The sequence below is a fragment of the Ursus arctos genome, unplaced genomic scaffold, assembly GCF_023065955.2.
Source record: "Ursus arctos isolate Adak ecotype North America unplaced genomic scaffold, UrsArc2.0 scaffold_11, whole genome shotgun sequence".
NCBI lineage: Eukaryota > Metazoa > Chordata > Mammalia > Carnivora > Ursidae > Ursus > Ursus arctos.
This window is the reverse complement of record NW_026622775.1, coordinates 41,658,784-41,676,880: the sequence shown is the minus strand read 5'-3', so window position 1 is coordinate 41,676,880 and position 18,097 is coordinate 41,658,784. Positions and strand designations below refer to the sequence as shown.

Genomic DNA, 18,097 nt, shown 5'->3' with positions numbered 1-18,097 from the left:
CTCTTCACCACATATGTATATGTGACCTCTTCACCACATATGTATATGTGACCTCTTCTTTATTCATTCATCTACCAATGGAACACGGGTTGCTTCCATATCCTGGCTATTGTAAATAACACAGCAACAAACATAGGGGTGCAGATATTTTTTTCAAATTGTGTTTTCATTTTCTTGGGTAAATATCCAATACTGGAATTACTGGATCATATGGTATTTCTAATTTTAATTTTTGAGGAACCTTCATATTCTTTTCCACAGGGACTGTACCAGTCTGCATTCCCATCAACAGTGCACGAGTGTTCCTTTTTCTCCATATCCTCACCAACACTTGTTGTTTCTTGTGATTTTGATTTTAGCCATTCTGACAAGTGTGAGGTGGGTCTTACTGTGGATTTGATTTGCATCTCCCTGATGATAAATGATGTTGAGCATCTTTCCTGCACCTCTTAGCCACCTGTATATCTTCTTTGGAGAAATGTCTGTTCGTGTCTGCTGCCCATTTTTTTATTGGATTATTCATTTTGGGAGTATTGAGTTGTATTAGTTCTTTATATATTTGAGTACTAACCCTTTATCAGATATGTCATTTGCAAATATCTGCTCCCATCCTATAGGTTGCCTTTTTGTTTTGGTCATGGTTTCCTTTGCTGTGCAGAAGCTTTTTAGTTTGGTGTAGTCCCAACAGTTTATTAATAGATAACGTTTAGTTTTAGCCCAAGAGCCACATACCATCCAGAGCCATGTCTTCTGATTGAAATATTTGGAAAAACTGAGTAAAAACAACAGGAATTGGCCATGAGGGAAACAGCCTGTATAGCACTAAAACCATGTTTCTCAAATTGGGATACGTGTGTGTGGAGCAGAGGAAATAATGCCATGAGGTAAATATGGCAATCTTCCCAAAACGTATATTTTACTAAAAGGTTTTTGGAGGAAAAAAAGGGAAGAATCAATGAGTAATTTTAAAATGACTTAAGATTTTCAAAAAAATTTTTTTAATTCAAGGAATTTTCACGTTCATAGCAGACTTTTTAAAACTACATCCCCACTGCTTGGGGGAAAATTGGGAAAGGCCACAATAAACAAACAAGACTTTCCCCTGTATCATTCATAAATGAGTTTGCAAAGGCAATTTGAAAGCAATGGTTCCAAAAACATCTTTACTGAGCACGACATCTGTGAAATACTGTCTAGACTACCGTAGTTAATTATTCGTGAAGTGGCAACATTCTTTTGTTACATCTACTGGAGGGGGGGTGGGAATCACTATTACTCTAGAGTCATATTTCATATGTGGAAGACTGCGACAACAAAAGAATAATTTGATGACAATTCATTTAAAACTAGAGTAACAAGCTCCCGGGAGACCCTATTATTTTAATACTTATGTTCCTAGACAGAGAATACTGCCTTGGGAAATTACAGTTCTCCTCTGAACCTTAAAATCCCAAGCTCTGTCACCCTTTCATGCAATAAGAAGTTTGGTGTCACACACAGCCAGAATACCTCCACAGAATTGACCGATACTGCGGCCAATATATTGGGATCCATCTGAAAAGTTCTTTTGTTTCTCACCAACCCACCATGATGAGTAAAGAGTAACCAAAGCACAATTCTCCCTGCGTAAAAGAAGCCCAAGACAACCACAATGTCAGCTCATCTCTAGCCATATAGCTACAAGCTTTCTTGAAGATAGAAGTTAGGTTCCCAATGGCAAAACACCCAAGTCTCTCCCTTGCTCACAGCGGTACCTTCATTCTGGTCTGAAATCAGCTCCTTCCAAATCTTTTATGTACTTTTTAATAACCGTGCTGTCCTTTCCACGGGCAAGTCTTCCTGGGCTGTTGAGCCTGCCTCACTCTTACTTCAGGATGCACACCTGACAGACAGGCTCCACAGAGATACCTGACTGTGAAATACTTGTGACGAGTAGCTGAGATGTTTGTGAAGCCGGCTGAGGGTCAGACCTCGAGTGCTGAATTAAGACGCTTCTACAGGCAATCCCCAGTCTGAGGTAATGAGCACCAAGTCTCCGGCACCGGGTATGCCACGTTTATGGGCCAGGCTCTCCAGACTTCAATCCTACTTTATTGTTTCAGGACTGTGAACATTAATGAAACGTTTTGCTTATTTTTACTGTAGACTAACCCTTCAAAATATACCTGGAATATACTGGTTCAAATATCTTTTTCAATATAAAACTGTAAATGAGCACAAGCCTAATCACTCCAGAGTCTGTAAAAAAATAAATCTAGGGGAAACAATAATTTCAATGAAAATCAGAATTAGGATACTGATCCTATTATACTATTTTTCTAATTTATGCTGATTGAGGGCTAAATAATTATATAAATAGGTCTCAAAAGCTTTGCTAAAAATTTCACAACCTAAAAAAAAAAACAAAAAACACACAAAAAACCCCAAAAGGTTTTTGTGATTTGAAAACAATATATACCATATATTATATACATGCTGAAAAGCTTGTATTCTAAGAATTTCTAAATCAGGATCTCTATTACAGTCAAAGAAAATTTACTTTACACTGTTATGGCCATGAAGGCCATGACTGAAGGCATTCATTCTGCAACCCTCCCAGGGCCCACACGAGTCTGTAGAAGGTACCACGGGGCACGACTGACAGAGCTAATAAACCATTCTCTTTAGAAACACACCAACTGCAATGACCTAATTTAAAAACCACAATGTCTAATACTAATACCACTATTTGATTTCAATGGCAAATACAATTTGTGGGCTTGGCTATCAAGAACATGTGAGACATTACAAGTAATCAATGTAAAGACTTAAATTTATGTTACGAGCTTGCATCCCTTCATGCAGCAGCTCTCACCTAGGTGTTAGGTACTAGGTTAGGTGCTAAGGAATCAGTCGAATGAGACTCAGGACAACCCTGAAACAGGTGATTTTAAAGAGATATGCCCTGTATTAGAAGTGCCATGGTGCTATATGGAGTTGGTCAGGTAAGGGGCTTAGCCAAAGAAGAGAATAGAGAGAGCATGAGTCCATGTGAAAGAGGGGAAGGGAGAAGCAGGGGCAGGAAGGCTGAAGCAGTGAGCAGGGCCTAGATCACAAAAGGCCTTCTATGCCATGCTCAGACGTCTGCCCTTCATCACGAAGGCAAGGTTGTGTGTAGGAGGAATGGCAGGAAAGGAGGTATAATTGAGATACATTACTCAGGGAGGAAGGTGGAGAACAGCCTGGAGTAGCTATAAAATGGGGGGTAGCAGACCATCTGAAGATACAGCCACACCTGGTCATCTACTACAGTGGGGCGCAGGAAGGAATCAAGGGGGGCATCCTGGTTTCTGGCTTATACAAATGAATGCGCAGAGCAGCAGCTGGGGGAGGGCTGAAGCACTGAGCCGGAGAGCTCAGTAAGTCAGCAGCACCCGAAAGCTAAAAGGAGCTCTCTCGGGGCAACTGCACAGGTGAGACCCCTGGCTAGAAGGTACAATCGAAGTTCAAGTTCTTTCTGTATAGATAAAGCCCCACGAGGTGAGATCACCTCAGGGAACCGGCAGATGGGAAGAGAAGAAAGTCCACACAGTGGAACCCTGGGGAGGCACGCTCAGGTCAAAAAGCTAAGATCCTGTCAACAGGTGAGGAACTTGGGGGTTGTACTGAAAAAACAGCTTTCAACTTCTAAAGGAGAACAAAGAAAAGAGAAAAGCAGTTCCATTCCCTGTGGGGGCTCTGAAATCCCCTTCACTGCCAAAAGGAAGTTTCCCTAGCGATTAAGTCATTTTTGTCTGCAATTATATCTTTCAGTATGTTGCTGAAAGGTTAACAAGACTTTCTTCATGTTCCGACTCTCAGGATCGGCCTTTAACTGATGTAAACTGATTCAGGAGAACACAGTTTGCTGCTGCTAACTGATCATATAAAAGCACATTAAAAACTCAATGCAATGACAACTCCCACAGACCCTGTACCTGACCAGCCGGTATTCACGACTTTTATACAACCCTTTTTAAACGCTGATATACTATACTGTTCACTTCGCCATTGCTCACACTTTTCATATTCTAACAAATGTATGCCAACAAGGCTTATGGGAGCTATGTACAGACAGCCAGACGAGCTTCCCAGAGAGCATTCAATTCCAGCAAGAGCTGAAGTCCGCTCTTACTGGCTCTCATCACTCAGTCCCAAATGCAATCTCTCACTCTCAGCGAAGGAACAGATTACTGCTGATATTTGAGAACACCCAGGAGAAAATCGGGGACGCAGAGGCAAGAGGGGAAAAAGTCTTTCAAATATTGCTTTCCTGGCTTTCAACCAAATACAATTACATAGCATTCATAGAAGATTAAGTCAAGTTAATACAAACAAAATCTTCAGCGAGGCCAATTTCCCTGAAAGCTTTCCCAAACTGTGTTTGAGATCATCGGCTGGCGACTCCAGAACCCTCCACCCCAGGATTAATGGTGGTCTGCTTCAGGCCCCGCCCTGGGCAGTCTGGACACTGAGACTCAGAGCCCTCTTCAGATCTAGATCTCACCGGGGATAGATGTCAGTGCCACCAACACTTTTCTTGGGACATCCTGAGACTCTGCTTTATAGTCAAATCTATCTCGAGTCCCAGGGTGTCCCTCTAGATGGGTGCTCTCAGAGACGAGGCATCCGTGGTGTAGAATTCCTAAGCACTGGCTCTACCGGCTTCGAGTCCTATTTATCATTGAGAGTTGGCATTGTGGGGTAGTAATTAAAATGAAAATCACAAAAATGTGTAAAACCATATGTAAAGAGGTAGTAATAACTTCACAAATAAGATTTAGGATAAAGGACATTAAACTAGCAGGGCAAATCTAATATCAGATTATAATCCAAAGCATAAAATAAATATCTGTATGTCCATACCGATATAAATAAATGACTGAATAAACAAATGAGGGAAAATAAACAAATCTCCCATGCAGAAGAATTCTAAATAATTGGTGTAGGTGGAGCTTAATTCCATTTAATGACTTGCCTCCAAAGAGTGTAGCATGGGAAGAGGTAAAAAAAAAGATCAGCCAGGTGATCAAGGTCAACATCAACGTGATAAGCCATGTTGATAGCAGATATCCTTGATATGAGAAGAGATTACCGATTTATAGCTGTGGTCTTCCTCCCCAGAACCTGTGACTCCAATCTCACCAGGAGGAAAAACATCAGGCAACCCCAAACGGAGGGACATTTTACAAAATATCTGAGCAGCACTCCTCAAAACGGTCAAGATTTCACAAACAAGGAAAGTCTGACCAACTGTCACAACCAAACACGTCCTAGGAAGACAGGACAACTAAAAGTAATGTGGTATCCTGGATGGGATCCTGGACATAAAAATGACATCAGGGAAAAACAAGTGAAGTTCAAACAGTGTGGCGTATAGTTCACGGTAACACACCAATGTTGGTTTCCTCGTTGCAACAAACGTGCCACCGTAATGGAAGATGTTAACAGTGGGGAAAAGTACATGAGGGGTCTGTGAGAGGTCTCTGTATCATTTTTACAGCTTTCCTGTAAATCTGAATGTATTCTTAAACAAAAGGTCTATTTTAACTGTAGCAAGACGTTACAGGAGTTTTGGAGGTATTAAAATTTTCATTTAAAAAAATTCCCAACTGTGCAAAGGTAAATGAATACTTAGTACTTAGGTGACTCATTTACCTATCGCAGGACATTACACTTATGGAGAGAAGTCTTGGAAAGAGCTCCAGAACCTAAATTTTCAGGAAATGGACACAAAGAAAATTCTCTAATAGCACCATCCAACCCGTGTCATGATCTAGTCTTTACACATAAGGAACAAATCCCAAAGGGGAAAAAAAAAAAAAAGCCAGAAAAAACAAAGAAGGAGAGGCTTGGAAGCCAGGTTAAAAGGAAAACAACTAGGGATAACGTAACAGCAAAATACTGAAATATTTAATATTGAAAAGATTAAAATATATAGATCAGGGCTGATCAAACCAGGAATCATGATTAAGAAAGTTTAAAATCAATCCAGTAGTGGCAACCAGCATTTTTTTCTTAATGAAAAAAGATGAACTAGGAAAGTTCTGTGGGTGGATGGTAGTGACTGGCTGCACAGCAATGTGGATGTACTCAATGCCATAGAACTGTACAGTTACAAATGGCTGAGGGGCGCCTGGGTGGCACAGCGGTTAAGCGTCTGCCTTCGGCTCAGGGCGTGATCCCGGCGTTCTGGGATCGAGCCCCACATCGGGCTCCTCCGCTGGGAGCCTGCTTCTTCCTCTCCCACTCCCCCTGCTTGTGTTCCCTCTCTCGCTGGCTGTCTCTCTCTCTGCCAAATAAATAAATAATAAGTCTTTTTAAAAATAAATAAATAATAAAAATGGTTTAAATGGTAAATATTATGTATATTTTACCACAATAAAAAAATGAAACAGAAAACAGTATGTCACAAGTAGTGAAGGTAAGCACTATTTGATAAATAAATAAAGCGTGCACACACGTATTCCTACGTCCACATGTATGCCTATGGGCAGGTAGATGAGCATGATGTCAATGTATCCCTTACGGTAAGTCACTGTCAGAAAGTTTGAAAGCCACTGTTCTAAACCACTGCTGCCGCTCTCCCTCCCCACAAACCTTCACCAACAACCTGACACTAGGTCAAAAGACCCATAAGGATAAAAGCTACTAATACCTTAAAGTCTGAGAGGAAATGGAGGAAAAGAAACTAGTTCTGACTGACGGGAAAGGAGAGAAGGCAGCGATCTACAGGAGAGAACAAAGGCTAAGGCGCGCACCAAGGCTCTCCACAGGCTGGACGCACCCACCCCCGAGGCCGCCCAGGGCTTCCTCGCTTGGGGCTCACAGTGCTATCGCCACAGGGACGTGTCATACCAAGTTTGACATTCCTATGAGACAGGCAACCAGAGTTCCTGATTCCCTCCCCTACTTCCTTTCCCATCTCAGTTCTCATCCCTCCAGATGCTCAAGCCGAATTCTAGAAGCCCTCCACAACTTACTTCTCTTCCCCTCACGCTCCACCACTGGTTCAGCAAGTAAGGAATCTGTTCCACCCCCAAAATTCATCTCAGAACTTCCCCTGTCCCTTCACCCCCACCCCCACCAGCCTCGTCTGAGCCACTACCAGCAATCCTCACCTCTTCTTGCTCCCTCCCATACACTCAAACAGAGGACGGTGACAAACTCTGAACTCTGCCTCATACATTTGTCCCACATTTAAAATTTTATACTATGAATTTAAATAGCTGCAAAGAATGTAATTTCTGGCATATTATAAATGATGGCTTTTTAAATAAAACTCACGATCACTTTTTAAAACATATTCAATGGAATCTAAATACTACTGCAATGAAATCCACCATCATTCATTTTTTTAAGTAATCTCTACACCCAATATGGGGCTCGAACTCATGACTCCAAGATCAAGAGTCGCATGCTGTACCAATTCAGCCAGCTAGGTGCCCAGCATCATCCATTTTTTGACCACACCAATAGGTGTTCTTGTATTGCTGGATAGTCTCTCCAAGGATTTTAACCTAATACGTACGTCATATGTTCAAAGCCTTTTGCAACAAAACTATGGGTTTCAACTGAAATGTTAGGCCTTTTAAAAAATTTCCTAGGACTACAGGGTTCAAGTGTTAAATATTTTCTTCTTCTGAATTATCATTATAATTTTCATTAGTATATAACTGATCAAACCAACAAATTTTATAAATTTTGATAGGTAATTAAACATAAGGAGACAAATTTACTGAAAATGCATTCTTCAATGAAAAGAATCAAAGTTTCATCATTGATTCATGCGACTATTATTTTTCTTGTCCGCTTTTTTTTTTTAACTATAAGCACTGAAAAAGCTGTTCACATAAGCAGATGTGAATGGAAGGAGCCTTGTTACAGCACTGTCCCTATATTCTCTAAACTCCCTCACTGTTTATCCAAAAAGCAAAGTGATCCATCATTAAAAATAACTTTTGATGATCTGTCAACTGCCAATTTGATTGTGCCCTTCAATTTTGTGGAAAGATTTGAAAACCACCAGAGTTACAAAAGAATTTGCTCTCCAATCAGAGTTAATCGCTTCTTCTAACCAATGCCAGTATTTCAAATCATACCTCTGTTGGCTCCTTACATGGAGCACATGGTAAGATGGGGGCTGGATAAGAAGTATGCCCTTCTTTTGTAAAGTGGAAAAGAGAGATTACAAAAGAAGAGGTGGAAAAGGATAGCTTGCAACAACCTCAGACAGATCAATTTCAGGAGACTATGCGGGTGGTGGGATCTAAAAGCTGATTCCCTGAAAGTTATCCCTGTGCCCAGGTACCACTTAGAATCTCCAGGTACCTCTCCAAGGGACCAGATATCCCAGTTTGACAAGTGACCAAGACTGCTCCATGACCACAGTATTCTCTTAAAAATGTAGTTTACACCTTTTGATTTGCTAGCCCTTGCTTTAAATCCTTTAATAAATCATACTGCCCTTGAAAAAATAAAACTCAACCTCCTTACTGGGGTTTCTAAGGTGCTACCTTACACCTCACTATCCCACAAACCACACTGGCCTTCTCCAAGTTCCTGGAATGCTGCCAGTGCGTCCCACCTCAGGGCCTTTGCACCTGTCACTCCCTCTGCCCAGAGCATTCTCCCTCTGTTTGCTGCATGACTATTCTTCCACATCCTCCAGACTTCAGCTCAAATGTCACCTGCTAAGAAGGGCCCCACCTGACCACCCCACCTTCCTCATTATTCTATACCACAGCAATCTAATTATTGATAGTTATTATAATCACAACCATTTTGTTTTGTCTACAGTAATGTCTGACTCCACCACTACATGCAACACAGGTTTGGTTCAATATTTTATACCCAGCACCCAGCACTGTGCCTGATGCTCACCAGGAATTTGTTAACAAGAGGAACAGCATTAAGTGTGCCATGGAAAATGCAAAGTTGAGGATAGGGGGCGGGTACTTCTAACAGCTCTCTGTACAGCCTTATTTTTAAAACACATATTAATTATTAGAAAGTACAGATACCACAAATGCCAAAGAGCAAGGTATATCACTGATATATTAAACACATAAACATAAACGTACATATACCAAGACTTCAGATAGCTTCCAAAGTGAGCAGCAATGTTCAGCATGCAGGTATTTGCTCCTGTGGTTTTTCTTACCTCTGTTCTTCAGAATGCTCCTCCATATTCTCTTCAGAATCACCCTATTGATCAAAACAAAACAAAACCAAAAAAAAAAAAAAATGTTGTAACAGTTACTTCAAAAGAACACAAAAATCTCCAAAAGAAACAGTTCTTAAATATCACATGGATGATGAACTTGGAACGAATGTCTAAAAATAGTGCCTAGGGGTACCTGGGCGCCTCAGTTGGTTAAGCATCGGGCCCCACATCAGTGTCCAGGCTCGGCATGGAGTCTGCTTGAGATTCTTTTTCTCCCTCTCCCTTTGCTCCTCCCCCGCCCCTTCACACTCTCTCTCGGTAAATAAAATCTTTAAAAAATAAAAAAATTAAAAAAAAAATAGTGCCTGATACACAGCAGGCATTCAATGAATATTTATTGAAAGAATGACACTCCTAAAAGCCATAAATTGCCAAGTGATCCCTTAGATAGTGTAAGTAAAGATTCTCCCTGCTTAAAGTCATGACCTAAACATAATCTCAAAACTAGTTTGACATCTCTTCGCTCCAAGAGCCTTTTTTTAACATTTAAGTTTAATCACACGAAATAAACATCACTGATAATATAGAAAATGGACTGGTTAGCTCAGAATCCCCTACATGGATACCTGATATATCTTGACATCAACATAAAAAGGCTGATCAGTTTTATAAATGGCATGAACATCACACTCAAAAGCACTTCCAAAATCCTCTCCCAGACTTACGAGGCCAAAATCTGACCCCGTGTCATGTACCAGGAGGGTAAAAGAAAAGTTACTTGAAATAGAAACAAAAGGGCAGCTCCGATTAAATACTACATGTATTTGCCTGACAGACACAATCTTGACCGTTCGTTCTTGAAGCCTGCCACTGTTGGGTTCAGGAATCCCGAACCTTCCTGGTCCTCTGGCTTCTAACCCTTGCTCTCGGCACAGACAGGGCTTTTCGCTCTGTTTAAGACTGCTGCCTCCAATCCACCCCTTGTGTCTCTGTAAGACCAATTTTCTGCAATGTCGGTCACGACTTACCACCCACTTGGTATGGACCCAGCGTCTAATGTCATCATGTTAATCTCTGCTCAAGAGCCTACCACCAGTCCCCAACTGCTAGTCAGATGTACTCTAAGCCCTTAACCTGGAACCGGGCAACTGTCAGATGACCCTGACATACCCATCCCAATCTCTACAGCCACACTTCATTAGAAGCTCTGGATTCCCATTTAAAGCATCAGCTTAAAAACACTGTCACTCAACTAAGGATTTAGAGGTGGTCCCATTCACACCTTTGCCAATGCAGGTCTCTAAGCTGCCCTCCCACCCCTAAGCCTTGACAGACTCCTCCAATATACACTGCTCCTCCTCTCTCCTCTCAGGTCCTACATTTCAGCACTTGAATGTTATCTCAGGGTATTACCAGCCTTATCTCCCCAACACCACCAGGCTCTCAAAGGGCGGGAGCCAAATCCTATCATTTCCCTACCCCACGCCCTTGGCAGTGCCTCAGGGCCCTTGCACTAGCTATTCTAATTCTCTCACTGCTTTCGAGGGTTGGCTCAAATGTCAAATACAGGCCTTCTCAAAGGGACCGACTTCAACCTGTAAACTAAAACTCCAGCTCCCATCACCTGACTCTTCTGGTCTGCCACCATATAGCACCGATGACTTTCTAACAGACTAAAGAACTTACAATGTATTTTGTTTCTTATTTACCATCTATGTGCCTCCATCAGCCTGCAAGCTCCACTCGGGCAGTGGTTTTGTTTTGTGTTCAACGTGACACCCACAGCATCTAGACCAGCGTCTGGCCCTCAGTACATGCTCAATAAATATCTGCAGAGCTAAGTACGCTCTAGCTGTTTCTTAAATACTGGTGGACATGCACCTCACACCTGTTAGAATGACTATTATCAAAAAGACAAGAAACAACAAGCGTTGGTGAGGAGGTGGAGAAAAGGGAACCCTTGTGCACGGTTGGTGGGAATGCACACTGGTGTGGCTACCTTGGAAAACAGCATGGAGGTTCCTCAAAAAACTAAAAATTGATCTAACAATTCCACTTCTGGGTATTTATCTGAAGAAACCGAAAACACTAATTCAAAAACAATATCTGCACCCCCATGTTCATAGCAGCATTATTTACACTAGCCAAGATATGTTAACAACCTACGTGTCCACTGAAAGATGAATTTGGATAAGGATGTGGTATGTATGTATGTGTGTGCGTGTGTATAATATATTTATATATATAAATATATAAATATATATATAATGAAATACAATTCAGCTATAAAAAATGAAATCTCACCATTTGCAACAACATGGATGGACCCTTAGGGCATTATGCTAAGTGAAATAAGTCAAACAGAGAAAGGCAATTACCTATGGTTGCTCTCAAATACAGAATTAAAAAAAAACAAACAAAAACAAACACAGGGGCACCTGGGTGGCTCAGTCAGTTGAGCTTCCGACTCTTGGTTTCAGCTCAGGTCGTGGGATCGAGCCCCACGCTAGCATGGACTCTGCTTAAGATTCTCTCTCTCTCTCCTACTGCCCCTCCCCATTCCCCCACTTGTGCTATAAACAAAGTAATAAATAAACAAATATTTTAAAAATGAAAACCAAAAACAAATACCAAGTTCACAGATACAGAGAACAGACTGGTGATTGCTGGGGAGCCAAAGTAGGGGGTGGGGAGGCAAACTGGGTGAAGTTGGTCAAAAGGCAGGAACTTCCAGCTATAAAGTAAGTACAGAAGTCCTGGGGATGTGATGTACAGCATGCAACCAGTGAATAATACTGTGCCGCAAATCTGAAAGCTACTGAGAATAAATCTTAAAAGTTCTTATCATAAGACAAAAAAAATTTTTTTGTAACTATGTATGGTGATAGATGGTAACTAGACTTACTGTTATGTTGTACACCTGAAAGTAATATAATGTTATGCGTCAATTATGCCTCAATAAAAAAAACTTTAAGCTAAAATTTCAAAAGTACTAGTGGATATGACCATTTTTAAAAACTTCATTAAGTAAATTTTTCTAACTCAAAACAGAACATGAAGGTCTCTCCCTCAGACTCAGGAACTTCACCGCCACAATACTTTCCTGGTGAGACTGCTAAAACTCATACAGTGACCTAGTGGCCAAGAGCATGGGCTTTGAAGCTCAACGCCTCCTGGGTTCAAATCATACCACCGCCGCATTCCTGCAGCCTTTGGCAAATTATTTCATGACTCTGTGCCTCAGTTTCCTCATCTGTAAAGTCAGATCATAACACTTCACAGTTTTAAGTGTATTAACGTGAGCATTAATAACTCATAAAATGCTTAAACAATGCCAGTAATATTCAACTCATGTTAGGTATTATATTTTTACCTTGATAGTGGAGGTAGATTAAACCAAAAATAAATCTCTATGACAAAAAGATTTCCAAACACCAGTCAATGATTCACTGACTGGAGCAAGATGCTATTACATTACTATACATTACTGAAATAGTAAAGAATTCAGACATTCAATGTACTATTTCCTGTTTCACTTTCTACCAGTTTCCGTTACCTATACCCTCAGACTTCAGGGGGTAAGAGATTTTTAAGGCAGAGACTTTCTTATTTATAATCACTGTATCCCAGAGGCCTAACTGGGTCAGGCCTGTGCTAAGTGTCTGCTAGATGAACAAACGAGGCCAGAAAAGCACTAAGCCTAGCCACCCCAAACCAGACCAACATGATTCCGGATCAGGTAACAGCTGCCCCTACTCACAAACCAATGTCAGTGTGCCCAATCTAACTGGGGTGTTAGGAGGGAGGCTTCTCATCTCAGCAAAGTCTGAATGCATTAGAAGAACAAATTCTAGACTGCCCTTCTTGAAGCTAGAACGGATGCCAAAAAACAAAAAACAATAATAGGAAATCAACACTTAAAGCATTCCGCCAGCATCTTTGAAACTAACCTCATAAACAGGACAAGACACTGATAACTGCTTCTCCTCCCCTAGGAAGAACTCGTGGGCTAACTACTCAATGCCTATTGTATGCAGAACAGTGTGGCCACAATGAGACCACCAAACTTAGAAACCCAAACTCCCTCTCTTTTCTTTTTTTTTAAAGATTTTATTTATTTATTTGACAGAGAGAGAGACAGCCAGCGAGAGAGGGAACACAAGCAGGGGGAGTGGGAGAGGAAGAAGCAGGCTCCCAGCGGAGGAGCCTGATGTGGGGCTCATCCCAGGACCCTGGGATCACGCCCCCAGCCAAAGGCAGACGCTTAACGACTGAGCCACCCAGACACCCCAAGCCCAAACTCTCTTACAGGGAATCCAGTTAGAGTAAGAAGGCACAGGCAAAGCAAAGAAAAAAATGCAGACACTCAAGAAACTCAAAAAGAAAGAAATGACAACAAGGCCACTGCCAAGTTAGATGTCTGGAAGGACTGGCTCTATGGGAACAGCAGGGCCTTAGCATTTGTTCTTCATTCGACAGATACACGTGGGGCCTGCTGGAGCGAGCACCCCAGAGGACGACTGGAGGGGCATACAAGGTCAGACTGCAGAATGCCCTGAGGGCCAGAGCAGGTCAAGGGGATCACCGGGGATCACAGAAAGGTTTTACCTTGAAGGCAAAGTGAGAAGGTACACAACACAGTATCTTGCACACACGCGATTACTTCTTGATAATAAGCTAATGAAAACATTTGTTTGTTGAAATATTATGTAAACCTAAGAATAAAATCATATGTTTTTTTCTTCCTTCTCATTATCATCATGGGTAAAATGTTTTATGTTCCTACACCAAATATCTTACCACTTAAAAAAGCACTAACAGAAAAATATAAATAACATATCTATACAACTGTAGAGCATATAATAGTCCCAAGTTCTCTGCACTGGTTCCACCCCTTGGAAGCAGGAAAGCTGCCCCATGCCCTCCAGTGACCAAATCTGGGAGTCAGCTGAGAAATATACCAAAATGATAGGTCACCTACATGAAGTGCTTACTAAGTTCAAGGTACTCTGAATCCTCACAAAATCCTCTGAGATCGGCACCATGATTATCCCCATTTTGCAGATGAGGAAACTGAGAAAAGGGATGGAACAGGGCGTCAAATCCTGGAAGCCTATCCAGAAGGTCTGGAAGGTTATAACAATTCAATTACTGTATTTGGTTTTACTAATGATGCATTTTTCTAGTCCTTGATCACTTAAAGATCCATTAGAAAAAGAAAAAGGAAGAAAGGCCCAGTCACCAGAAAACATTTCCAAAAAACTGTATAAATCATTTGTGGTGACAAATGTTAATACTCGATTTTTTACTGCCACACCTCCTGGGGCTCCCATTTCACCTTCACTGACAAATCTTAGCTTCTGCAGCTGCCTCGAAGTCTTCCTGAAAGGAGCCCAGCCTACAAATTAATTAAGCAGAAACCCTCAAATTTAAAAAAACACCTATAAATACTCTCTTTTCAGCTAACTCCATGACACACGAGGGAGCTTTTTATGGGAAAAAAAGTCAAAATACTTTGAAGAGAATTCTCTAAAAATAACTTTCGTCAGAACGGTCTGCAGTTTATATACATACGTCTATGTTGTGTATACATGCAGTTCAGACTGATACATATGCATATATCCCGCCGTTTACACAGATAGACCCATATACATCCCCACCCCCGCCCAGGTACGTGCAGGGTAAAACAGTCTCTGAAAGATACACATAGAGATAGAGACGAAGTATTTAGAAAATTATTCTGAATTATCAGTTTCACTTTCATTATAGCTTTGATTAAAATAGCTTAGTTATAAATGCTTCTATAGTGAGTATTCCAGAAAGACAGCTTCTAAATTGTGTGCATTTTTTTTACCAAAACAAACTATATCCTACATATAAACAAAACAAAGCCACAAATTAAGAATTTTATAAAATAACTCTTCAGCCTATAAATAAAATCATTAATCATATCATAGGCCTTGACATTTCCATCTCTGAGCACAGCGACTAAATCTTCAACTAATGCTGCAACAATTGAGAGTCTATAATTTACTTTCCTTTCTGTCTGGGTTGGCTTCCAACACTAACCAGTAAGGAGTACAGGCTACAGTTGAGTAAAAAATGCAAATACATATAGATACACACCAGTGCTTCTCAACCCGGGCAGTTTTCCTCCCCAGGGACATTTGGCAATGTCTGGGGACATTTTTAGCTGTCACAACTGGGGGGAAGAGGGAGGAGAAAGTGCCCCTGGCATCTAGTGGGTAGAGACAGAGATGCTCCAAATGCTGGGCATCTCGTAGCCCCCAGGACACAGGATTCCAGCCAGGACAGCCTCCACAACACAGACGTCTCCAGCCCAGAATGTCATTAATGCTGCTTTTGAACAACTCTGCTACACACAAATATAACTATATTTTTAAAAAGTAAAAATGCCAAATTTTAAATGTGGACCTCTCAGTAGAGTCATGAACAATTTCTATTTGGTTCTTTTTATCTTTCTGTATTTTCCAAACCTTCCACAATACACATCTGTTATTTATAATCAGGAAAAAAAAATCCATTTGGGAATAAACTTGTAAGAGAAGGACAGACTATCTGCTCTCCATCCCGATGAGGCTTTTTCTCAAAGGACTGGTCCCATTCAGCACGCTGGCCTTCAGGGAAGGTCCAGGAAAATTTTCCTCTAAAAATCACCTCTCCGCCTTGAAGCTGTTATTCATTAGTCCTGGTTAAAGTGAATATTCTGAATATCTCAAAACCAGCACTCTAATGCTTCACATAGGAGGGAGAAACTCAAATGTAAAGCTGCACAGCCGTGAACTTATAGCTAGACATCCTGTTTTTCCAAAGAGCCACAAGAGACAACATAGAATTAAGTGCTGTCACCAATGTGGGAAGTAATGAACATCTTAAAACTTACCACACACAAGCCGAATACTTCCTTATAATTAATTCAACTCTTCCCTCTCCAAAAAAAAGTATTTGGGGGGTCACTACTGTTGCTGCTGAAAAGCACTCAGCAATATTACATTTAAATGTGTACATCTGCAGTCAAATGTTAAAAGTTAAACCTTAACAGCTTCGCAGTACTGGAGCTACCGCAGCCCTAAACCCTGTACGAGGCCACAGATTCTCAATGAAATGCTAGTAATTATTTTTCCCCATGCAATCATTGTATCATATGGGGGGAGAACCCCCAAAACCTGAAATTCAAGTTATTAAGAGGGGGTATCTAACACGAATTAAAGGCACTTGGAAAAAATCCAAGACTTCAATCTTTTAAAGTCACATCTTCACTGCAAAGCTACTTAACGCTAATGGCAAGTGCCACTCACTAACACTTCTGAAATCAATATTCCTGTTGTCCTCGGCCACACGGCTCCAGCTCACTCAGGGAACAGGGCACACGTCCCGGCCCTCGCGCACTCAGGACCACAGCCCGCCGAGCGGCCCGCCCTTCCCCTGCACAAGGCTGCCGCTGGCCGCGGCCCTGCTGAGGTGGCCTCGGTTCCCACCTCCTGAACTTGGGGCGGGCGTGACTCACGCCCTGTCACATGGCGCGGGAGGAGGCTGGGAAGGCCACCGTTGCCAGGTGTTCAGGCTCGGCCCGACCGTTTATTTGCCTTGCAAAGTGGCCCGAGCGCCGGTGCCGCTGGGGGGCCGACGGCCTCCGGACCGCTCCTCTCTTGCACACCCACACCCGCCCTGTCACCTGGTCGTCCTCACCTGGGTGGGCAGCAGGAGTTCCCCTTCTTCTGCCTGCCACAGCTCCACCACGTTGGGCAAGGGCTCGATCGCTGCACGGACACCAAAAAACACACCGCGTTTTAATGCACGGAAAAGAAACGCTTCCTGTTTCCCTGCCGTGCCCCCATGCACCCGCCCCACCAAAACAAGTCACCCTTTCCTTCTTAAAGCGGCGGCCACCGGAGGAGCAGGCCGGGGACAAGAACACAATGGACGGGGGGCAAGTCGGCGGGCCCCTCTGACAGAGAGCAGGGAGCATGCAAGGTCGGGGGTTCCCGTGCTGGGGGGACGGAGACGGGGAAGCCACCCCGCCGGCCACTCAGCGCTCCGCATCCCGCAGCATCTGGGACGGGAGTCTGCGGGACGGGTCCCGGGCGGCCAGGCTCGAGGAACAAAGCTGCAGGAAGCCGGGCCGCGGCGGGGCCCCAGCGCGCGCCACACAAAGCGGGGGCTGCGCCCGGGGCGCCCGGGGCCCGCGCACAAAGGCTCCGGGGCGCGTGCGGCTAGCGGTCCGCGCCGCGGTCCCCAAGCTCCGCGACTGCCCAGCTTTCTGTTTGTCTGGGGGAGAGGGGCGCGGGAGGGGACGCTGCGGTTAGAAAATGTTATCAGCCGAGAATTGCAACCGCTTTCCTTCCTCCTCCTGCCCCTTTCCCCTTCCTCCCCTCGCCCTCTTATAGATTTCAGCAGTTCCCTAAAAGAAAGGGGGGGCGGGGTGGAGAGGGAGAGCGAGCACAGCGGCGCAAGGCTGACCTTGTCCCTGAGCCCCTCCCGGGCGACAGCAGGGCAGGAGGACCTGGAAGACGCCCAGCAGGAGGTTCACGGCCGCGGCGGTGCGGCAGTAGCAGCCCGGCTGCGGGCGTCGGAGCCCCGCCATGCTGGTGCTCGCGCTCCTCTCGGGTGCTCGCCGCGCTCGCCGTTCGCTCGCTGGCGCCGGGGCTGCCTCGCCCCGGGCCCGCCCCCGCGCCGCCCCGCCCCGCGCCGCCCCCGCCCCGCCCCCGCCGCCGCCGCCGCCGCAGCTGCTGCAGCTCGGGCCCCGGGCGCGCCGCTCGCACTGCGCGCGTGTGCGCCGCAGATAGGGAGGGACGGAACGCGGCGGGGCGCTGGGGAACGTGGACAATGCGAACGCGGCGGCCCAGGACGCCCCGCCTGGGCGCGGACCCCACGGCTGCGGGCCCGCCCCTC

The 18,097-nt window shown here is 43.7% G+C and overlaps 1 protein-coding gene and 1 long non-coding RNA gene across 5 annotated transcripts in view; both read right to left on the bottom strand.

The window, feature by feature from the left end:
* The window catches only part of LOC130543350 (uncharacterized), a 45,970-nt gene extending 38,901 nt beyond the window's left edge, over positions 1–7,069 (bottom strand). Inside the window, exon 1 of the long non-coding RNA XR_008958654.1 lies at positions 53–7,069. This is a non-coding gene — a long non-coding RNA (uncharacterized LOC130543350). The remainder of the gene's footprint in view (positions 1–52) is intronic.
* Positions 1–17,863, bottom strand: part of TMEM131L (transmembrane 131 like) — a 154,798-nt gene extending 136,935 nt beyond the window's left edge. For 2 of the 4 annotated variants that reach the window (XM_026499500.4, XM_057310137.1), the window contains exons 1-3: positions 17,666–17,842; positions 16,895–16,965; positions 9,182–9,225 (exon numbers count right to left, since the gene is read on the bottom strand). In XM_026499500.4, the coding sequence (XP_026355285.1) occupies positions 9,182–9,225; positions 16,895–16,965; positions 17,666–17,789 (239 nt within the window). In that variant the 5' untranslated portion in view covers positions 17,790–17,842. The other 2 variants (XM_026499499.4, XM_057310136.1) reach the window with 2 other exon arrangements.
* Between the last annotated feature and the right edge of the window lie 234 nt (positions 17,864–18,097).